Below are 23,843 nucleotides of genomic sequence, written 5' to 3'. Positions count from 1 at the left end.
GTCCTGTTAGATGTCACGCACTAAGAGCGTGGTGGAGCGCAGCTGCAGACTCCGTCCCCATCGTGAACCGTAATCCTAACCTTAACTTTTCCTCCGTATCTGTGTGTATCAGTACTACAAAATGGCAAACACATTATATAGTGCACGGTATAGTGAGTAGTGAAGGAATCTGGATATACCTGTCGTGGGGGCAAAGAAATGGACGCAATTTCGTTCTGATCCGATATGACCCGAGCGATTACAAATCACTTTGAAGTATAAATCTGACTTAAGGGTTTTAATAACACACACTCTTTGACAAACAACTTTACGTTAGTTAAGTCTTGCAAAACAACACAAAGCTGCTTTCCTCTGTGTCAGAATCACCTGATTTAAGTTAACTGCGTAAATGGTTGAAGAGTTACAGTAATTCAAAGGACGTCAACACTGGAGCTAAAGGTGTTAAAGGGTTAAACTGATTCAGCTTTTACGCAACTTCATTATCAAACAAGTACAGCTCAGATTTTAGACTCTGTAGGATTAAAACTCATTAGGAATCACAGGTAACATTCACCTGGTCTTCCCTCTATCTGCAGAAATCATGTCTGACCGAACAGGAAGAAATCTTCCTAACTAACCGAAAATGCCTAAAAGGTTTGCAGCTAAAGTTAAAGAACGGCTTTGAAAGCTCATTAAATCCACTCAGTTGGCAAAAGCTCAAAAACCGGCATAAAAAAAAAGTCTTTAGAAAAAGAAAACCATAAAAATAGCGTGGAAAATAGGTGGTTTAATTTAGAAAATTGACGCACAGCCGTTCACGGTTCCAAACACAGAGACACCCAAGAAAACCCGATGATGACTCAGACGCCGCATGTTTCTGAAGAGACCCATTAGTGAGACGTCTGCAAGCATCACTAATAAAACAACTCCACAAAGAACAGAAGAAACTCGAAGAGAGATTACCTACAAAAACTACTATTTAATAAGAACATTGCAGAGGCGTCCACTTCAACACTTATGGTAAAAAACTTCAACTGTCACGACGTGGGCTTTTTAGAGGTCAATTAGGGAATTAATCAAACTGTGAACCAGAATGGATCATGTAAAGGCCAGACTGGCTTGAGATGCTTCTTTTTATGGTTCTAAGGGATTTTGTGTCACAGATTTCAAAGGTTTGCTTTTCCACGCACCTGCCGCTCCACCTTACAGACGCGACCCAGCATGCTCATGTCCTCCAGCAGGTCTCCGTCCGACAGAAGCTTGTCTCTGATCTTTTTGTCCAGCGGGATCTGCCCTTTCCCCAGGATTTGATCAACCCTGAACACAAGACCAGCACAAGCATGAAAACTCAAACGCACCGATCACATGACCACAGAGAAGAAGAAGAAGAAGAAGTAGAAGTAGTTGTCCACCTGAAGACCCAGAGAAAAGTTCAGACCAAAACAGAAAAGGTGAGTGTTTGCAGATGTTCTACAATCATCCAAAAATGTTGTTTTCTGAATTCAACAATACAGAATTTAAAACCAGCTATAAAAATCTTCTTTTTTTAGTCTATTTCTCCCCAAGATTTGACACCAGAAACAAGAGATCACCCAAATCAATGCCTCCACCAAAGGAGATCCTGTCTGTATCCATGACAACACCTCTATTTGTTTTATACTGTGAAATCCTTTTAAATCAACATTTGAATAAATGTATTCCTTCAGCTGGCTTCATTTTCCTAAGATTATTCAGTTGTATAGAAAAAGGGTTTGCTTCAATTCAAATTAGTGGCTAAAAAAACGTCAAATTACATTGAAGAAAAAGACATAAAAGTAAGTCGATATAATCACCCCTAGACATAAAAAAGTTAAATGGTTGCTATGAACCATCACCTTCATTATTTTGAACCATTGTTGATAATGTTCTCTCGTCTTTGTGACACTTAACCATTTTTTTTCTATTCGGAGAACTAATTTGCAATAATTTCAGACATTTTTGTTGAATATTTGTCTTTTGCAGGAAAACCTATTTTTTTTTCATGTTTTCAATAGTCAATGAAAGTCAAATGTTAAAACTGTATTTAAAAAAAATTTCACACGACTTTAACTTATAACATGAACTCAAGTCTCAAAAGTAAACTTGAGTTTGTACAATTTAGAAAATCTCTAAAACTTTTTCTTATTTCTTGAATCATCTGCAGTTTACGGATCATCCAGCAGGGGTCAGTGTTGCTCTGGAACAGCAGGTGAGAAGATTTCAGCTTCAGGCTGTAGATTCATGCAGGATTGAATTTTGTTAGAGCATCAGACAGTTCAGGAAAGATCAGCACAGTCTCTTCAGAGTTGCAGCTCTTTTATCAAACTGAATAAATACATCAGTTTAAAAAAAAAAAAAGAGAATCTGAATTCTGCTCCTCCCTTCAGCCCTGAAGCTGATCAGGAGGAGGGGGGCAGATTCAACACTACAAATGAATCCTGCTTCTACATTTTGGAGGCTGTGGATCAGAAAGGACTGACTGAGAGCTGGTGAAAGCAGCAGAGGAGAGGCTGACGGGGTATTTCTGACCCCTGAGTGGAGTTCTTCCTCCCCTGGCTGTAATAGAGATGCAGGGAGGGGGAGGAAAAGGTCTTGGCTCGGCTGCTGAGGACCTTTGGGCCAACTATCAGGTCCAGCCTGCGGGGGAGCAAACACATGCACACACACAGCATGCAAACAACCAAAAAATGAAACATCTTCGTGTTTGTGAGCATGCTCAGAAATGCACAGAAACAGCGTTTCCTCCAACCTGGTTTGAAGGCTTTTTATGCGGCACAGCATGTCCAGGTGACCGGCCGAGTACTGCTCAATCACGTCCTTCACGTCGTACGGACGCAGTGTCTCCTTGAACTTTTTCTTGGCCACGTGGAACTTCATTATCCTGCAGGAGAAGCAGGCGGTCAGCAGCTGGCCACTAGGGGGAGCTCTCAGTCATTGGAGGATGATTGTTAACATGAAATAAAAAGGCTAATTTCTGCAGTAGTATAAACCAGTAGGCCCGGAGACCCAGCAACGTTCTCAGGACCGCATTCTCAGGACCCAGGCTTTTTTAACACAGTGCCCCTACTGATTGGAGTTTGTTTTGATTTTCTGGCATGCTTTAATGTTTGTATATTTTATTGTATTTTATTTTATTAGGAAATACATGTGTTTCTCATGGAGAATGTATGCTACAGGATAAGACAAAATGTAAAGACAAATTTATATTAACCCTTTAAGCGCCAAAGTAGCAATTCTGCACAGTCATTCCAGGCTCTCTGTCTTCAGATCCCAATTTTCTCAATTTCTAACAAGTTTCAGGAGCTTAGAAAAAAAACAAAACAGACTCAACTGTCTATCAGTAGTTAGATAAAAGTAAGAAAAACATTGGAAATATTCAGTCATAATCAAAGTTGAGGGTGAATGAAACATACCCAATTCTCACCATTAGTAAAATTTATTAAAAAAAAAAAAAAAAAAAAAAACGATAAACGGCACCCAGCAGCAAGGAGGCGCTGTCTCAAAAAACAAGTCCTGAAATCGTCCTGAGGATGCTGTTAGTCATCCAGCCAGTAGGGGCGCTATGTTAAAAAGCCAGGGTCCTGAGAATGCGGTCCTGAGAACGCTGCTGGGTCTCCGGGCCTGCAGGTACACCCTTCTCAATTTCTGAGAAGATTCAGCAGAAATCGAAAGGAATAGATCAACACCAGGAAGAAGCTCTAAAGACGCAGATGTTGAGACAAAAGATATCGGGAAACAATAAAAACTTTCGCTACAGAAGAATATAAAAGACTATCGAGTTTACAGTCGACATGTTTAGAGCTTTATCAACATTTTGTTTTTGCTTTCTAGAACGGCTGCATAGCTTTAATAGTGCTTGATGATTTTTTATTTTTTTTTGCCATGTGTTGAATGTATTGTTTTCTATATACACAATACAAGAGAGACAATGGTTTGGTCCAGTGCGCTGAAGGTAAACTAATTCTCTGCATAACCTAAATTATTGAATGTGAAACTTTATTAAATATTGCAAATTTTTTTACTTCTCCCTTCGTTTTGTTGAACCCAATCTTCTCCCAAATAAAAGAGCGAGGCGCACGATATGCTAATGTTAGTTTGGGCTTGTGAGGTGATAGCCGGAAAGAATGCAAACGTAGGGCTGATAAGAAAATTAGCAGAGCTAACTTTCTAACCGTCCTGCCCAGAACCCAGATGAGCATTTCTGATGAACTCCTGCTGTGCTGCAGAAACCGTCTTAAAAAATGACACAGGCTTTTTGATTTTGGCTATAAAACTTCATAATCCTAATAAAAAGGCCGTTGGGAACGATTTTACTATAGAAAAAAATATAGTTGGGGTGAGACTTAAAATGGTAAAAAACATTAACATTCCAATCATTAATAACAAGAATAACCTATCGCAGTTATCGACAAGATTCGACAACAAAAATCTTTTAACAGATCTCAGAAACGACAAAATGCAACTTTACAAACACGATTAATACTGTAGATGAAGCAATGTTTTTTTTTTTTCTCATTAAATATGCTGGACAGCTACGGTGATGAAATAACTACAGAAGAGAAGAAAAAATTAAAAAAAGGACATGAATTTGTCTTAAAGGTGATTACATCTCCAGGACGACATACTAAATACTCCCACATTTAAAAGAAGCCAGGTTAAACGATGTTACACGTTTACCCATTTACTGTATATGAGAACTGGACTGAGTGACTCCTCCCCCTGACATTCCAAACAGGAAGTACCAGCTGGCTCCAAAAGCATTAAAGAAATAGTTGGATCATCACAGTATTAATCATTTCAAGAGACAAATAAATACAATTATTTGAAAGCAATCTTTGGAATGTCTGAATTATAAAACTTGTTGTAGATTTAAAGCTAGAACAGAAATAAAGAGCCTACATCAGATTTCATAATAAGAGTTGGAGTCGACATCTATAAAGGGATGTTTCTCCAGTCACTTTGAGCTGGAGGAGGAAGTCACGTCTCCTTTGACTCACCTGACAGCTCGGATGACGGCCTTGACTGACGGCAGCAGGTCCTCCACAGAGATGTCACAGTGGCAGCCCTTCTCATCGAAGCCGTCGTCTCCCGCCATGCTGGAGTCTGCTGCTCGACGAAAACAAAGAGCATCATTTATCTGCTTCAGTCAGGACGAGCATTAAAACCCCACAGGTGTTGATGAGACAACTTCAGGATTACTTTGAGTCTGACTGAAGGTTCGGGTTAGAAAAGGTTAGAAGAACTGAGACTCCACCTGAGTCACTCGTTGAGAAAGTAGCTTTTTAAGTATAAAGTTGAAAACTAAAATATACATGCAATTATACACCTTTCTATTGGTGCATCAAGATCAATCCTTTTTAAATCTTAAATCCTCCATGAAACCCTATTTAAACTTTATTGTTCCACAAAAGCTGGTGCAGAAACACTCATTGGAATCAAGTGTTTCTGCTTTTATTTTGGAAAAGATTAGATGAGGACAGGAAGTGGATAAAACTGAACACTAAAGAGCAGCTTTTCCTACTAATAAAATGTTTTTTTCATGGTCCAGATGAGCAGAATGTGGGGTCAGATCAGAAGGTACCAGTGAATTCACAGCAAGTGTATGAATAGTACAGATTTATGCTTCACTCACACGTCTACCAGAGGTTCAGCATCATTATCAGGCGGTACCAAAGCAGCCTCGTTTCCTCTGATTTTAGCCAATAATCTGTTTGCCAGCAAACCTTATCCAGCTGGATGAGTCCCACACCCCACATGGCTGCCGGAGCTCACCACCCCCACCTTCCATCTCCCCATTACTCCACCCACGAGCACCAACTGGCTCCCGCCCAGCTCAGCTAACCAGACCAGAGAAGTGGACCTAAAGGAGGCTTTCCTGTTTGAACTAATGAGGCAACCTCATGTGGGGGTGTGGAGGCTCGAGCCAGGTGACAGGACCAAAAAATACAATCCTAGATTGGATGAGACACAATTCTCAATTCAGCTTTAAAATTAAAATCCATCACAGTCTATCTGAACCCAAAGCTCAAACTCTAAACCCAGTTCAGTTGTGCAGAACAAAACGGGATTTCAAGCACGGGTTCGTAAATGTGATAACATTTATGCCCTGAAAAATAATTTCCAGAAAAAGAAAGCGAAACTCTGCTAGAACAGGGGTGTCAAACTCAATCGCACAAGGGGACAAAATCCAAAACACCTCAGGTCGCGGGCCGGACAGAATAAACATTTAATGACCACTCTAAAACTACATTTTTAAAACTTTTTAAAACCTTTTAACATAATTATGAACTAGATATATAACATTACCTGCTATGATGCTAGTGTGAATTCAGTAAGCTGAATAATGCTGCTGCAGATTATAGCTGAAATCACTGAGGGTAATAGCTGAAAATGCTGAAGCTGATAGCAACCTAAAAAAAATATTAGTTAAATGCCAAATTAGCCAAAAAAAACGTAAAAAAAAAAAAAAAAACTAGGTTAGCCAAAACAGCTAGCATGTAGCTGAAAAAAAATAGCTAAACTTCAAAGTAGCCTAAAAAACTGAAATAAGCCTAAATTAGCCAAACCAGCTAGTGTGTAAATATTAGCTAAACTCCAAAATAGCCTTAAAAATCGTAGTAAATGCCAAAATGGTCCAAAAAGCTAGCATAACTTTAAAAATGCTAAAACTGTAACTTTTGAACATAATTACTGTATAAAAAGGCAGGAATATTATTCCAGAGTAAATCAACTTAAACCTTAAATTACTTTCAATATTTTACCCTCCATAAAAATATATTTTGTCAAAATTATACAAATTAGAAATAAGCACAAGATTACATCGGGCGATTAATAAAATAAAATGATCTGGAGGGCCGGATCCGGCCCCCGGTCCTTGACTTTGACACTTGCTAGAAATTTGCTCAACAAAATGTGTGGATATTCTCCACAACAGACCAAACCGAACAGACGTACTGACCGTCGGTGGTGGAGCGGGAGGCGCTCTTCAGGCGGAGCGACGGCCTGAAGCGAGTGCGGTCGTTGAAGCTCCAGCTCTTCTGAACCTTGGCGGGACTCGTGCCTTCCACACCGCCGTCAGCCACCGGAGAGCGCCGGTCGTTCATGGAGGACGTCTGCCTGTTCTTGATGCTCTGACCCCGAGGGCTCGCCATCCTCACGCGCTCTTTGAAGCTCAGCTTCTGGCTGAAAGCAGAAGAAGAAGTGAAGGATGATTGGAGTTAGCCAAAAATGAGATAACTGTTAAAAAACGTTTCTCCTGGACGTGGGCGGAGTTTGCTCCATTGTGTTGCAATAAACCAAGCAGCCATCATTCAGAGCTTTTTCTAATTTGCAAGACAGGATGAACACTAGCATGCATTGCAGGTAGTTCCTCAGAAAAATGCAGGCGATTCAGTTCTGGGTTTACAGTCTGAGCAGGAAAAGTATCTTTGAGTGAGACTCGATGTTAAAACTCCACTCCGATCATCGTTTGAACCATTTTAAAAACCTTTGAATTATGATTTAGCTCTTTTTAGCCCAAATCAATTAATCTGGGTTGTTTTTTAGGACATAGTTTCTGCAGAACGGCAGGAGTTCATCGAGTTGTGAGCAGGACCGTTAGTGCAGGGCATATTTTCAACGTCGCAAATAACCGAGATTTAAATACAAAAAATATTCAGAAATGTATTTTGATCTTAATTTTATCAATAAGTCCTCCATCATCAGAAAAAATCCACAAGAACATGTTGACAAAACAGAGTGGGCGTTTAAACACAAGAAAAGCACAAAAGTTAAACAAAAAGTAATATTTTCGGCCTTTCAAATTATAAAAGTTTTTTCTACAACATTTCAGTTTTACAACGATTAAAGTGACTTATTTTATTAAGGTTAAGTCCCATAGCCTAAAGCAGTAAAATGTGGATTTCTATCAGGTCTGCTTTACTGCAGGTCAGCAAAGATCCAAACTATTGTCTATGGTTGATAAAAATAACAGTTTTAATCTTTATCTGCACATTTTTTTGCAACTAGGATCTTTGGATTAAATTGAATTGATTAAGTATTTAAGTTTCAAAAAGGAGTTTAAATAAAAAGAAGATTTTTGGGGGTTTCTTGTTAGCAAACAAGACAAAGATAGATCACACAGGCGGTTAATGTTGAACGGACACACAAACGGTTAAAATCAGCTGGAGTTTTCCTCCTATTGAAAACAAGTGGACAGGAAAGGTGAATGCTGGACTTCCTCTACGCACTGATTTTGTTCAAAACACACACATTTACCCCAAAACTTTATAAATTGTGATTTTTTTAATGAATGAAAATACATTTCAATATCAATAAGTTTGAGTAAGAATTGCCTGAAGCAAACATTAATGTTAAAACTGGTTTATTGAGGCTTCCTTCTACATTTTGAAATATTAATACTCTTTTTTCCCCATTGAATAAAATATTTTAACATTTAACAATTATTTAGTTTTAGGATTCTTAGCTCTGTTTTTCAGCAAGTTAGTATTCAGTACCAACATTTGTAAACAAATCAACTTTAAGACAGTTTTTGTTGTATTTTTTATTTTGTTCTTAGGATAAATAATAATTATTTTTTTTGCTGTTTAGCTTTTAAATCCATAAATTCACAAACTTTTGCATTTTATTAAATTTATCTTCTTGAGTTTGTTTCAGAAAGTCTTGTAGTTAATTTAACAATTTTCACATAAGGCTTATTTAACTAAGATTATTCTGTTTTTGCATTTAAATGAGCCCTATGGTCCTATTAAGACTCCCACATTATTTTTTTACTCCTAACATTTTTTTTTATTCAGAATTTAGCTGAAGACCAGTAGCGTAGGTGCACAAAATTAATTTTGAATATATATATATATATTTATATAACAAGACAATTATTTTGATTGTTATTTTATATCTAATTTAATGCTTGAAAATGATTAGTAATCAAAAGCTGTTTTCAGTAAATATATAATTTAGCCAATTTAGCATTTATTCAACAATATTTTTGCTAATATATATTTTCACTTATTTATTTTGAAGCCTGTTCATCATTTGACCAAATTATTGTTTAATTTAGCAAGTTTTAGGCTAATTTATTATTGGACTAATTTATTATTTCATTTAACAATCTCCACTTGACTTATTTCCATACTTAGCAATTTTCCAGAGAACTTATCATTTGCTAATTTAGCATTTAATATAGCAATCATTAAGCTAATTTATCATGTCACTATTCTAGCATTTTATTAAGCAATTTTTAAGCTAACTTATAATTTTGCATTCATTTAACAATGTTTTTGCTAAATTAAAATTTCACAAATGTATTTAATTAATCATTTTTTAAGCAAATTTATCATTTCATGAATTTATTATTTAATTTAGCCATTTTTCCACTGACTTATTTCACTACTTTAGCTTTTCATTTAGCAATTTTAAGCTAACTTATCATTTTTCTAATTTAGTTTTTACTTTTAGCAATTTCTTAGATCAAGAATCATCTCTTTAATTTAGTAGTTAATTGAGTGATTTTTTTTTTTTTTTAGCAAATGTATCATTTTTAGGTAATTTAGAGCTAACTGACCATTTTGTGAATAAGCATTTCATTTTGGTACTTTTTTAGTTTATAACAGGTTTTAGCTCATTTTAGCACTATTTTAATTAACGTATCTTTGTAACAAAAACCCCATCACCAGAGGAAGCCAACATCTTTTTCATATTCTGCATTCACATTCCGGCAAAATTCATTTTTTTTATTTATTTTTTTTATTAGATTGGTTGTCTTAAAATTTGCAGACAATAAGGAGGAAAAAAGGTTTACGATGCAATAAGAAGGTAGAGTAGAAGAAAAGCTGGAGCCATATCACATAAAAGCATTTCTACTTCACTACAACCAGGAAAAAGCTCATGAATGTTCATCCTTTCACAGCACCTGAGAACAAAACCGTTTCTTTAACAGTTTAATGAAGCTGCCACAGGCAGAGGCAGTGCAGCGCTCAGGCTAAGTCTAAAGGACATTCGTCCATAATGGAGGTGGCCGTCCACCTGCAGGAACTGCCAGCTCCGCCCTCTCCAAAGCTCCCCAGCCTCCCATGGGGACCCATGCACCAGGAATTAGTCAGCATTCCCACAGAAAAACATAGTGTGACAGGAGGAGAATACCTATGTTTCCAAGTGGTACGCCTCCTCAGTAGCTTCTGTTTATTATTATAAACTTTACTACAAATCAAGAGGAGATACACATGATGACCGTTACAACAGATGACACCGACATCCTGCCAGTTTAGCTAAATACTGCAAACTAAACAACAGTTTAGCTGGGCTAATCCTGCTAATACTGAACTTTAAACAGAAATAAATGGTTATTTTAGGCACCTTCTTTACATATTTTACACTATCTGATCCTCAACATTTATGTAAACTTTTTTCCACTATTGTTTTAATTGACAGCATCTGTGTAGCTTCTGTTCATTTCAGTTAAATTAGCCTAAAAAAATCTTTTAAAATAATCTTAAACTGGATTAGCATCACTTACATGATCAAATGTAGCATTCTATTCAGCTTAGTTGTTGTCAACATAATTTAGACTCTTTTTAACTGATAAATCATTTATTAACATTTAGGTTGAATATTTCTAATATACAGTTTGACGGTTTAATCATTTTTAAGAGTCTTTAGCTGCTTTTTATAAACTTGCCTAGCATTTATGCATTTTTTAAACCCCGTAAAGCAAAAATAATGCACTTAATTTAATGTTACCCCAAAAATGTAACAGTTTTTTTCACCGTTTTCAGATTATCTTAGCATTTTTTGTAAATTCATCTTTTAAAATTATTATTTTTCCTCTTTTCATCTGTTCTTGTTGACTTTCTAACTTCAAATGTACCAAAGGAGAATCAAATCTCTGTTTCAGTTTAAAAGAAATCAAAAATGTGTGAAATTTAAAGGTTTGAAAATGTTGGATTTGGTGCTGCGGTTCGTTTTGGACGCGGCTAATATTTCCAGGCAGAATGGGAACAAAAAGGCTTCAGTGGAGGGAAACGAACATGAAAACTACCATCCGTAAAAGGCTACAATTTGGTGAGTCATGCACTTCATGTTGATATTCCTTCCTTAACCACAGGAATTCAGCTGGGCCATGGCAACAAGTGCCTGAATTACAGAGAGGCCAGCAGCGTTTCCGCAGGTTTAACTGATGCTTCGAATGTTTGTGTCACTTCCTGCGTTTGCATAAACCATGACGTTGCAACATTTTTCTAATGAATTAGAAAAAAGCCTGAATCTCTCCTGCAGTTTAAAAAAACGCTGCATCATTGTAAGGAATGACCTAATTTAACATTCCTGTGACTTTTCACATCCGGTGCAGCTCGAGGAGCCGCCAGCACGCCTGCTTTGTCCACAAACATTGATGCAGTGTTTCATAACTGCAAACACCACAGCGTTGCGTCACGCTGCCCTCACTGCCCTGCACCGCTCTCCAGCGCTGATGATTCTGGAAAAGCATCAGCGGAAACATACATACATTACAGCACTTAGCCATGCAAACACAGAAACACTCATTTATGTGGCTATTTAGAGTTCAAAGCCCCTTGAGGCAGGCGGGCGGACAAACCTGTCAGTTAAGTTATGCTGCAGAGGCGAGACGCCATTAGAGCTGCAGCAATTTAACGTGATGATCAATGATGCTCAAAGGAAAAGATGTTCAAATCGTTTGTTATCGATGCATTGTGCTGTAGAAGCTGTAATTTAGTTTTTCTCTGTCCTTTTATCCTGAAATGTGGCAACTATGCCAGAACGGCTTCAAATGTTCTGTTTTATTTGATATATATTAGTATAGTATGGCAACTTTCCTTTAATTATTATATTAATAAGTCACAAATAAACCCACAGTTTTACAATAGATAAATGTGATGGAGGAAAGTTCTAGAATTATAAAAATCTTGTGTGAAGATTTTTATAATTCTGTTTCAACGCTGCAGGTTTACATTTATTAGAATTTCAGAGAAAATAGAAGCACAAAGAATCACAATTCAGCAGAAGTGATACAAACCTCGTGTTTGTCTCTCCCTGCTCCTTCCTGGAGTAAAAAAAAGAAGAGAAAGAACTTATTAAACACTTATTAAAAAAACTTTTACATTTATAGAAAATTCTAAACTTTTCATGTTACATTTTTATCTAAAAAAAGAAAAACCAAGCAGAACACAGTGAATAAACAGTAATTTGTTTAAGAACTGAGGGAAATGGAAAATAAGGAAACTTAAAGATTTAAAAGATGGATGGAATTTATGCTGGACTCATGATCCAGTTAATAAAACTACATTAAAAAAGCACATTGTTAAGAACAGTGTACAAAAAGTTACAATAATTTAAATAAACTGGATAAATAATGTTAAGAAAATTTGAGCTTTATAATGATTGATAGATATATATAAAAAAAACACTTTTTAAAGATCCAATCATCTTTTGATCTTTTCCAATAGCATTCCCAAAGGTTTTTTAATTTAAATTTAGCTGTTTTTAGGCCACATTGCGTAAGCCTGCCTTCATTTCCCATCATGCCTCTGTTTAAACACTCTCCCACTATCTTATAGTCCCTCACAACCCAAAGCGAACACATTAGCAGTGCAGCAAAAATGGTGATCATATTGGAGTAATCCAACTGTAAAGTTTAGAGCCAGCTCAGACGAGGAGAACAAAGACCTTCACGGATCTCTTTGTCTACAAGTAGATGCATCAGAATGGAGCAGAGCAGGAGCTTGTGGCCTGAAAATTGTCATTTTTAAGTCACTGTCTACAAACTTTTACCTTCTCCTGATTCACAACAAGAAATATTCAGAAATGCAACTTTAATCCTAATTTTCTTTTTGCCCTCCGTCATCAGAAAAATACTACAAGAGCATGTTTTTTTTTTAATTAAAGTGGGTCTTTAACAATAATCTGCAGACATGAAAATTTTAAGTATTTTTAAAATTATGGAGGCAAATGCTAACAATCAACAAATAACATTTTGGTATTCTTTTTAACATTTTAAATCAATGCCATTTGATACCAAATTTGTTTCACAATTAAGCTCCAAACTTAGGAAAAAAATCAACATTTTTAAATTACTTTCTAAATTTAAATCAAACTTTACAAATTAATAAAATATATATTTAAATTTTGTGAAGCTTGAACAATAATCTGAACACATTTGAGACACTAAGAAATGATGGATGGAAATCCTAACTATAAAAGAAAAATGTATTTTCGGTTTGATATCAACATTTCAACTTTATTCTGTTCATTAAGCTCCTCTGTGATTATATATTTAACAAAATGTTTAATTCACGTCAAAGCACTACAAAAAAAATATTCTTGATTAATTACGATTGCTTTGATCCAGTCGTAACACAGAGAGCATCAAACTTAAAACTTTGGAAAAAAATCCTCCTTTTTTATATTTAAGAAATAAAATCTTCCTCAAATTCAGTAAATGAATCTGCTGCAGTCAGACTGATATGATCGCTCTCAGGGGTCGAACGCAGACCTGGATAGCCGCCGTGTTTTCCAACTGACAACCACTCGCAGCTTCTTATTGGCAAAGCACACCTGATTCATGTAACCAGATGCAGGGAATGCTGGGAAATCTGAAAGACCCAGTTTGCAGAAAAACACACACAGCTGTACCCACTTTGTTGGGCTGCAGGTATGCATGGCCTTCAGGTGAGGCTTCCAGGTTGCTATGGAAACCGAATTCTCATCCGCTGCGTAACTCCGCCAAACACACTGCAGACAGAACACACAAAACCGGGAGGATTAAAAAGAACTAATAGGCAGGGAGGGCAGAATAAAGTTGTTCAGACGACATTTATGCAGAATTCTCCCCTCAGAACAGTAACCTCTAAAACCTGTGAGGGTTCAAACGCGGAGCAGGTGCTCAGGCTCACCTGGATGAGGTAAGCTGCCGGGTTCCTCCTCTTCTCGAAGTGTTTCTGTCTGTGCTGCTCCTGAACCTTCAGGGCGAAACCTGAGCCCAAAATGCCCTGAAGAGACACGGACAGAACAAACTGAACACACGCCTCACACTTCCTCCTTGAAACTACTGGTCAGTTCACCGACTGACCACTAGGTGGAAACGTGTGAAAAGGCCAAAATTCACAAAAGACAAAATACATTTTTTGAACTTTTTCAAATAAATTTGAGATCATTTATCAGTCATCGTATTTGATTGACAGGTGACATTCAGGGATACCTGAGCTCAGGCTCTGTAAAATGAAACGTAAAAAACTCAAATCATCTTTTGATCTATTGTGAAAGCGTTCCCAGTGGTCATCTTCATTACGATTAAGCCATTTTTAGCTCAAATCAAAAAACCTGTGTTGTTTTCTGGGACATAGTTTCTGCAGAGCGGCTCATTAGAAATTCACCTCTGACTTGTCACAAAGTGAGCCTGCCTTCATTTCCCATCATCCATCTTTTACATTCTCTCCCACTAGCTTACAGCTCCTCACAACCCCAACCTAACATTACGAGTCATATTGAAGCGGTCCGGCTGTACAGGTTGAGCCAGATGAGGAAAACAAAAGGAAATGTAATTTTTAGACCTGATTTTCCTTTAAACGTCCTCCATCACCAGAAAAATGCTACAAAAACATGTCATTTAGGTTGGGGTGGGTCTTTAAAACAGTGCTGTTTGATTTTCCTCCACTTAAGCACTAAAGTAAATCCGATTTAATAAACGGCTCCCATCTTAGACATCTGATGAATGTTTGGGAGGATCAGAGGTGAAGTTGTGACTCACTGCTGGTAAGGCAAAGAAGGAGATTCCCAGCAGGGCGAAGCCCGCGGACAGCATCCGACCCGTCCACGTCTTTGGTGTCTTGTCTCCGTAACCGATGGTCGTCAGGGTGATCTGTAAATACAAACGCAGATTCCAGCATCCAATCAAGAACATTATCAAATGATGGAAATGAAAGAGGGATATATTTTATTTATTTATTCATATGTATTTTTTTAATCAATAAGCAAACTGAACATTTTTGTGAAAAATCTGAGCATCTTTGATGCTCCTTTTGCTGCAGATTTGAATCTTTTGCATAAGATATTCCCGATTTTAAAAGATATTTTCAGGCATTTCTTCCTCCTGTGCGTCTGCAGAAAGCCTCCACTCGGCCTTGACTCCAAAAACACAGCAGAAAGCTCCGGGCTGAAATGTTTATTCTGCACTTTTGTGTTTCTCTCGTTCTGAAGGCTGCAACACAGATCTGCAATAAAGACAGGTTAAGGCAACACCTCCATTGGAGAAGAACGTCAGGTGATCCTGAAGGCTGAATGAAAGCTTTGATGTGTCCGGCTAAAGCCCGACATTCAGCGCTTTCTGTTCCAATAAAGTTATTTTCAAAAACCCATCTGCAGACTGATCACAGGGGATCATCTTCTGCCGAGGCTCTGATTGAAATGCATGAGAGGGCCCGTTTTCGCACCATTACGAGGCTTTGAGTTTGACAATTGCGTATAATGGAGCGGCACAGGGGTAATGTTCATGTCGATACTCCAAAGAAAATTAAATCAGAGGAAATTACAGAGAAGACTTTTTCCACACGCAGCGAGGGAAAAAAAAGAGTTCTGACGCAAAGATTTGAAACCCTGCAGTTAAAAAAAAAAAAAAAAAAAAATGGAGCCGTTAAAAAGAAATCAAAGGATGACAAGTTAATGTAGCATTTTAGCTTCTCTGCTCCAGACTATATATTTTTAAAGTTTCCATAGCAACCGTTGCTAACGGCTGCCACATCATTTCCAGCATTCGGTCATGTGGATGTTCTCCATGTTAGCTGGACTTGTTAATTAAATAACTTTTCCAGACTGCTGATTATAATATTTAGTACAAATGTTTACAATAATTGAAGGTTTTATTTTAAAAAGTTTGGTCACACTTTTCCACAACATCATGAACTTTACACAAAATTAAATGTCACAGAAATGGATTAATGAAGCTTCAAATCATTAAAATTCTGGCCCATAAATATGATCATGGATTTTTTTTAAAAACGGGAAAAAAATATTTGAGTGCTTTTTCTAGCACACTTTGATATTTGAACAAAACTTGAAAAATTACCAAAATATAAAAAAAACATTAAAAAAAATGTTTACATATTTATTTCACTTGTTTTAGTTCAGTTTGAAAACTAATTGAAAGAAGTAAATATGTTAAATTGGAATCAGAAAAGACAAAGAACAAAAATAGATGTTTCAATGTTGTTGAAGATCAAATATTAATATATTATAAATATTATATTTTAAAAATAACTCAATTTTATGAAAAAGGAAATTAGTAGTGAGAAGATTATGGTTTAATAAATTCTTACATTTTCAGAAAAACAAACATTTGTGAGATCAGAAATTTTTTATTTTGAAAATCGTGCCATTATTTCTGGAGCTTTTTATCTCCAGGGAGGACTTCCTGTTTGATTAATCCTATTTGAAAAATGTTGTGTTTATAAAATAATTTAAAAAATCACTTCAAAAACTGGACTGAAAATTTGTAAGTAAAGATTTTTACATAACTTGATGCGATTTTTAGTGTTTGCACAAACTAGATGGTGTGCGGTTGCTATGGCAACATAAGGGACCATATTGCAGCTTGATTCAAACCACAAGTGTTCTTAGAGTTTTATGAGGTTGACATGTGCCCCCTCCCCTCGCAGACTCACCGTGCCCCACCACAGGGCGTCGGCGTAGGTGGCAAACTCCTTGTTGAACTTGTTCTCCACCAGGTAGACGAGGAACGAAGAGAAGATCAGAACCAGGAAGCCGATGTACCAGGCGGTCACCAGTTCCTGTACAAGAGGAAGTGAGGGTCAGATAGTACACGAGTGTTACGTCCCGCCTTAGGAAGGAGGAAGAAAGTGTGTAACACAAAGAAAAGTAAATAACCGGGCGGAGACAAGATGAGGACGCATCAAGCATCCATCCATCCGTCTTCTCTCGCTCATCTGGAACCGGGTCGTAGGGGTTCCAGTCAAGCAAAAGCCCAGACTTCCCTTTCCCCAGTCACTTCCTCCAACCCTTCTAGGGGGACCCCAAGGGGTACCCAGGCCAGCCGAGCCACATCCCAAGGGAGGCATCCGGACCAGATGCCTGAACCACTTCAACTGGCTCCTCCCTCTCAATATGAGAGTCTACTCCAAGCGCTCTTTGGGTGACAGAACTTCTCACTCCATCTCTAAGGGAGCGTCCAGCCATCTTTCCATTTTCTTTACTCCTTTTTTGAAGAAGCCATGTTAAAATGAATCACCCTCTGGTTACTGCTGCTATGTTATGGCTAGTAACTAATAAATGGTTCATACAATCATGAGCAGAGAAAGAGCGCAGAGTTAATGTCCCTGAAAATGCCTAATGGACCCTAAACTAGCAGCCACTCAGGTATTTCTCTCACTTCAGTGAAGATCCAGCTCATGTTTATACCGTCTCCTCTGATGAGCTTACCTTGCTGTGAGCGTAGACCACGGAGCCCAGCAGCTTCCAGGTGCCGCCTCTCCGATCCATTCGCACCATCCGCAGGATCTGCAGGAACCTCAGGCTCCTCAGGACGGAGGTGGCGAAGATGTTTCCCTGACTGCCAGCTGACACGACAGCCACCGAGGCGATGAGGACGATGATGTCTGCAGGAGGAAGAGGAAACCATTTAGCAGTTATCCAGGCAGGAAGGATCATCTTTTATTTCCTTATAGATCCCTCAGTTAAATTAAAATTGTGTTCTTGTGGCATTTTTCTGACGAAGGAGGACTTATATTAAGAAAATCAAGCGGAAAACTGCATCTCTGAGTATTTCTTTCTTCAAATAGTTGTGAATCAGGAGCGGATAACAAAAACGCACAACTCAGAGGCAAATTGTGTATGAACTCCTGCCGCTCTGCAGAAACTATGTCCTAGAAAACAACTTTTTTTTTTTTAGTTTTGGCTAAAAACGTCCTAATCATAATTAGAAAGTTACTGGAAACGCTTTTACAGTAAATCAAAAGACTTTAAACTAACTCAATGGTTTAGCTTCACGTTTGGAGGGAGACCATTATTTTGGGGGCAGGATGATGATGTCATTTCCTCTTCCTCAAACATCTCCGGATGGCAGATTTCAAGTCTCTCCTGACTGAAATGAACCGTATAACCTTCAAAGATCCATGGACACAAGGAGAATCCTGGACTAAAAGTCTACTGCTTTTTCAGGTCTTTATTTATTTATTTGGGGGCGTGTCTATGATGGATTATTAGGGCATCCTGAAAAATAAAATAAATAAATATATGACAGTAAAATCAAAGCCTTACAAGAACAAACTTATAAGTAAAAAAGTTGTAATATTATGGAAATAAAGTTATACATTTTTGTATTTAAGAGGTTTTTTAGGCTAAAGTCTGTTTATGAAGAAAAATATGAATAAAAAAAGAACCAACGTGGTGTCAGTGTGAGTGTTTTGTAAGCGGTTTCTTTGAATTGGTTTCACAAATAAGGAAATATTAAGTATTTTAAAGAGTCAACAGTGTCTAACTATAAATGTAAGAACATTGGGAAGATTTTGCTGTAAGCTGGACCTCTTCAGAAGTAGATTTTTGACCGAGTACGATGTCAGAACAGGTCCAAATACATAGATCCCTGTAATGAACTAAAGCCATAAACGGATGCATTGATGGATTTAGTCTGCACATAATGTGGATTAAGACCTACACAACCGATAAATAAAGCATGAATTTTTCTTTTTCTCATTCATGTAACTTTATTCTCATAAAATAACCATTTTTTCCTTCATGGTGGCCTTAGTACTCAGTCATAGGAGTCTGATGTTTCCGTGACTGAAACATTTTTATGAACTCCTTTGATGGAAAGCGCAGCAGCTTCTCCTCTGATGAAGGCCATAAGGTGTGAATCAAGCCGAGTCATCCTTCAGGGTGTCACAATGAGCCTCTTGAGCCCCCCCCCCCACCTCACAGATTTGGCCCTAATGGCCTCCAAATGACTCCAGAGAACAAACCGACCATTTACTCCACTTAGAGTGAAATTGGTTTTTAAGGTTTGATTTACGAGGTCATGATGGACGCCGGTCAGAGAATCACAGAGTACTAAAGTTCCTCCGATGAACTCAGACTTCCCCGAAAGTTTCTTCGTGTTTTGGACCAAAAGTGGATTCATTCGCTGCTCTCTTCCCTGAAACGACTAATGTGAGAACTCCAAACCTTCATTAGACTTTTAAACCTTCAAAACCCTTTGGAAAAAATGAGTCATTTAAGGTGACCGAACAAGACAGATATTAGATCTTTTTTAAAGAGAAACTAAACAAAAAAAAACTACCAGAAAAGTTTAAGAAATCTATCCAAAGACAATAATGCTGCTTTTCTAGCAGAGGCGTTTTTTGAAACCGTTTGCTATAAGTCAGGGGTCGGCAACCTTTGACAGTACTAAAGCCATTTGGGCTCTTTTTCTACTGATCAAAACCTCACAAAGTCTTACTTGAGCTTTTAGGAAATTTAGATTCATGACCTTCTCTTTTTTTAAATAATAACTGTCAATTATTTTTTGCCACGAACAAAAGCAAAAACTATTTTCAAAATAAAAAACTCTGTGCCAAACAAGATCATGTCAGTGCAGCTCTGAACAGCTAGTAACCAATGTTGTGCTTTTAACTCATAAAAGATCAAACTTTTGACCAAAGTTTTATTTGCATATAAAATCTGTTCATTCTGGAGGTAGAGTTGAGTAAACAAGACGTCTTCAGGTCAACATGAATGTAAAAACCTACATAGTTTATCATCTATGTGAACTTCAGACATTAATTTATAAATTTAACTAATATACATTTAGTAATACTCATTTTTAAATAATTGCTATTTTATTTTAATTTTTTTTGTCCTCAGCAGTCTTAAACTGCTGGGTTTTGTTATTTTAGTTTGTCGTTGGATCTTGGTAGTCTCAGTTGTCTGGCTTTGCTTATTTGTTTTCTTTAGGTAGACTCTGACGGTTGAAATTTCTTAGAGGACACCGTCACGTTGGAGCGGAACAAAGTCAGTAAGCAGGGATTGAAAAATGTGTCCTAAAAAAGACAGTTTTTAAAAAAATGTTTGCCAAAAGCTGCACAATCAAAATTCAAAGACCCCTGGGAATTATTTTTAAATAGAAAACATACAGTTGGAGTGGAACTTTAAGGGTTACATAGCATCAAACCAAAATAATAAAAAAAACAAAAAACAACACATTTTATCGCTGTCCACCAGGGGACAGTAAAAACAGAAAGCAAAGGTAAGAATCTTTTCTGTTTTCTACTCACCGATGACACAGAAGGGCTTCCTGGCGAAGCGCAGGCGTCCTTGCCATCCTCGGTAGCGACAGCAGCATCCAGCGGACCAGATGCGAATGATGTACTCGAACCCGAAAACCACAATCATCACAAACTCCTACGGAGAAGACAAACAGCTGCTGTGGTGATGAAGGAAGAGGAGGCAGCGGCGATGATGATGATGATGAATTAAACTCTGATGACAGACGCCTCTCAGGGCCAATCGCTGCTATGAAAGAAACCACCGACCCAAGGCCTCCATCTGATTTTTTCACATAGAAAAATTCTTAGCTTAAAAAAGCTCAATATTTTACTTGCAAAATTACGACTTTTCAAATAATAAATTTACAAATTTGTGTAAAATTTGCGCTTTTTTCTCATTTATTTATGAACGTTTTTTTAAGGTGTTCCTAATACTCTGTCGTAAGTTAAAGTTTTTTTTAAACTAAAATAAAGAGTTTATCCTATTACAATAATAATCCAAACATTCCCAACACTGCCCCCACGTGGCAGAAACAGGCAGATGGATCCATAAACGTTTATTTGAGGGAATAAAAGGTTTTGTTGATCAGAGATTTTCTTTGATTGCTTGTTGTTTCAGGCAGATCACATATGACAAAACAATAACACACCTTTGTTGTGAGAATCTGCAGCAGGTGTGCAGAGCCTCGTGTGTGAAAATGACTTAATTCGCACAAACCGCTTTGGCTTCCATTAGCTCGGCTGTAATTAGTGTGCTGCACTTTGGGAAATGGTGGCTGCAGCTGCAGGGGAAATCATGGCCGGTAAATGCTTCAGTGTAAAAAACCAAACTGACCTTTCGTTTCCCTCAGAGACAGAGAGAAAGTGAAAATCACCTGGAGTCACAGGAAGAGTCTTTTGAAAAGCGTTTCTTTGCTCCTCTGCTCCCCTGCTCTCCTTCTGAAAGCCGCTTCATTGTTACGAGCACTTAAAGTGAGCGAAGTTCTCAGTTAAAGGGCAGACTTTGAAACAAATGAGACACTGATGTACAAGTCTGACATTTATTCTGCTGTGCTGAAGTGCATTAATGGAGGGGGGGGGGGGTGACAGGAAGTGGTGGCTTATCAGAGTCTGTAAACTAAAAAAAATGGATATTTGCAAAGTTTGTTCATTTGTCCAACAAAGACGTGATCAATATGTGATTTTACTGGTTGGTTAGAATATTTTTGAGTTACAGCAGCCAAAAAGAAGAAAGAAATCATATAAAAGTCTCACTTGGGGATAAATTTATCTAACAAAATGCATGACCGAGAATGGACATTTCATCTTGAAAGGTAATCATATTTATGTATCAGATAACAAAAGACTGAATATCTGCACGCTTCACTAGAGTAACACACTGAAACCTTCAATTATTCACATAATCATGGCTTAAAGAACAATTCATCAAGTTCTTCTCTGCTGCTTTGGATTTTCATACGTCCATTTTCAAATTGTTAATCGCCCTTTTCTTTATTCTTCTTGTTGTTATTCTGTCTCGCAATATTCAAATCAATTATGATCAAAATAATAGAATTAATATTTTAGAGGACGGAGGATCAATTATGTGTTTCCTCATCAAAAAACCTGAAAAACTAGAAAGTTTGTAGTAAATTATGAGTCATGTTGACGAATATAAAATACAAAAGCCTCATAACGATGAGATTGTTGGACGACCTTCAACCATCCAACCTTCAACACCTGAGGAGAATAAAAAAACTCTTTTGTTCATTTAGTTTATTGAATCTGTGATTGTTTTATGTTCTCCTTCTTTAATTATTGAATTCACTGACCCTGAGGAGCATCAGAGGAACCCAGAGACAAGCTTTTTTTAAGATTAATTCTGGATAAAACCTAAAATTGTAATTCTTTGGATCAGACATTTTTAAATTCAATCTTTGGTTTAATTTGAGAAAAACTGAGAGAAAAAAGGCTGAAGAGGTCCGGATGTTCGGTTCCTACCAGGATGAGCAGGCAGTAGGACGAGAGATCCTGATGCGCCGGGATGGTGGAGAAGACGGACAGGACCAGGCAGCTGAAAACCAGGATGAACCTGAGGAGAACACCGGAACAGAGAGACGGGATGAGTCTGGAATGAAGGAACGTCAGGAAACAGAGAACAAGCAGAACTCTTCATGTCTGGACAAACTTATTCAGGGACAGAACATCGGTCGTGTTTGTCCGAGCAACTGTGACAACACATAACTGTTGCTTCTTCTCTCTGTAAAACCAGATACATTTACTGCTTTGATGGCTAAAATGTGTCTGGCTCAAAACTGTACGTCTGGATGGCTCCAATGTCATTTTTGTTGCGTAGCTAATGTTATGTTGGGGTTATGAGGGCTGTAAGCTAGCAGGAGATAATGAGAATATAGGAATTATGGGAAAGGAGTGGTGGCTCACTTCCGCACCAAAGTCCCGCCCACAACTAAGAGGCGACTTTCTGATTAACTCCTGCCGCTCTGCAGAAACTATGTCCTAGAAAATGACTTAAACTTATAATCATATTGACAAAGCCACTGAGAACGCTTTTATAATAGATGATCATTAAGGCTAGGAAGCTCTGCTCCATAGTGCCCTCTGCTGGATAAACCCAAAACTTTCCTAAAAGTTCTGGGAAATTCTCATTATTTAAAAAAATGCTGTTTTAATGTTTCTCCATACATTAAGACATAAAAATGCTGTTTTTTAAATTCATGACAATGAGTTGTTGTCACTATTTTAAATATATTTCTAGAAAACTAAAAGCTAAATGTCACTGAATACCTTTCCTAAAACATCTGTGTTCAAGTTCAGATTTTCCACTTAAATCAGTCACAAATAAAGTTTCATAGGTTGCCGTTTTTTCTTACACTTTGTAACAGAAATGAAACAGACACCTGTGACAACTCAGACTGTTTTGAGACAGAAAAGGAACGGAACAGTTTGGTTTTGTTTCTGAAAGTCATAAAGAAACTGAGAAAATGTTGAGACTGTCAAAACTAAAGCCAGCTGAAAAAAAAAAAAACTTCTTACCTGAGATACCAGCTCAGATAAGAAGATCTATTTGTCTATAAGTGGATGCATCAGAATGGAGCAGAGCAGGAAGCTTGAGTGTATTTTTTTTGTTGCTCTTGATTCACAATGATTTGAGAAAAAAAACTCAGAAAATCAATTTTAAGCTTAATACTATATAACATTTAAATGTTTAAACTCTACTTTCTTTGGTTTAATTTTGGCAAAAATTCAAAAAAGGTTTTCTGAGGCGATGGAGGAATCAACAGTCCAACAAATACAATCAACAGCAGCTCAGATTCAGTAGAAAGTGTGACTACAGCCTCACTCTGAGCTGAAATCTAAGAATCGCTCTGCTGACATTTTAAACGACTTAAATAATTCAGTTTTGACTGCAGGGAAACATGTGGAGCAGAGCATTGTGGCGATGTCAGCTGAAAAGCAAGCTCCCCGTCATGGTGCACCTACGCCTCTCGCACTCACGGGGTTGTCAGGCCGAACATTACAGAGTGACAGACACCTCCCTCCATCCACCACCACTTTAAATTTAAAACACTTCAAAAGGGAGAGAGA

The 23,843-nt window shown here is 37.5% G+C and overlaps 1 protein-coding gene and 1 long non-coding RNA gene across 4 annotated transcripts in view; one reads left to right on the top strand and one right to left on the bottom strand.

The window, feature by feature from the left end:
• Positions 1 to 23,843, bottom strand: part of LOC112157256 (potassium voltage-gated channel subfamily KQT member 5) — a 114,932-nt gene that overhangs the window by 4,452 nt on the left and 86,637 nt on the right. For 2 of the 3 annotated variants that reach the window (XM_024289913.2, XM_024289912.2), the window contains 13 exons: positions 22,239 to 22,329; positions 20,268 to 20,394; positions 17,440 to 17,615; positions 16,665 to 16,790; positions 14,756 to 14,866; positions 13,902 to 13,997; positions 13,646 to 13,740; positions 12,026 to 12,052; positions 6,956 to 7,179; positions 4,995 to 5,103; positions 2,747 to 2,878; positions 2,527 to 2,634; positions 1,170 to 1,296 (listed from right to left, as the gene is read on the bottom strand). In XM_024289913.2, the coding sequence (XP_024145681.1) occupies positions 1,170 to 1,296; positions 2,527 to 2,634; positions 2,747 to 2,878; positions 4,995 to 5,103; positions 6,956 to 7,179; positions 12,026 to 12,052; positions 13,646 to 13,740; positions 13,902 to 13,997; positions 14,756 to 14,866; positions 16,665 to 16,790; positions 17,440 to 17,615; positions 20,268 to 20,394; positions 22,239 to 22,329 (1,549 nt within the window). The remainder of the gene's footprint in view (positions 1 to 1,169; positions 1,297 to 2,526; positions 2,635 to 2,746; positions 2,879 to 4,994; positions 5,104 to 6,955; positions 7,180 to 12,025; positions 12,053 to 13,645; positions 13,741 to 13,901; positions 13,998 to 14,755; positions 14,867 to 16,664; positions 16,791 to 17,439; positions 17,616 to 20,267; positions 20,395 to 22,238; positions 22,330 to 23,843) is intronic. The other variant, XM_024289914.2, reaches the window with a different exon arrangement.
• LOC112157258 lies at positions 1,293 to 1,689 on the top strand. Its single transcript, XR_002921117.2, has 2 exons — positions 1,293 to 1,430; positions 1,530 to 1,689. It is a non-coding gene; the product is annotated as an uncharacterized LOC112157258 (long non-coding RNA).

The sequence above is a fragment of the Oryzias melastigma genome, linkage group LG1 (assembly GCF_002922805.2).
Source record: "Oryzias melastigma strain HK-1 linkage group LG1, ASM292280v2, whole genome shotgun sequence".
Taxonomy (NCBI): domain Eukaryota; kingdom Metazoa; phylum Chordata; class Actinopteri; order Beloniformes; family Adrianichthyidae; genus Oryzias; species Oryzias melastigma.
The sequence above is the reverse complement of the archived record's forward strand: the minus strand, read 5'-3'. Positions and strand labels throughout refer to the sequence as shown.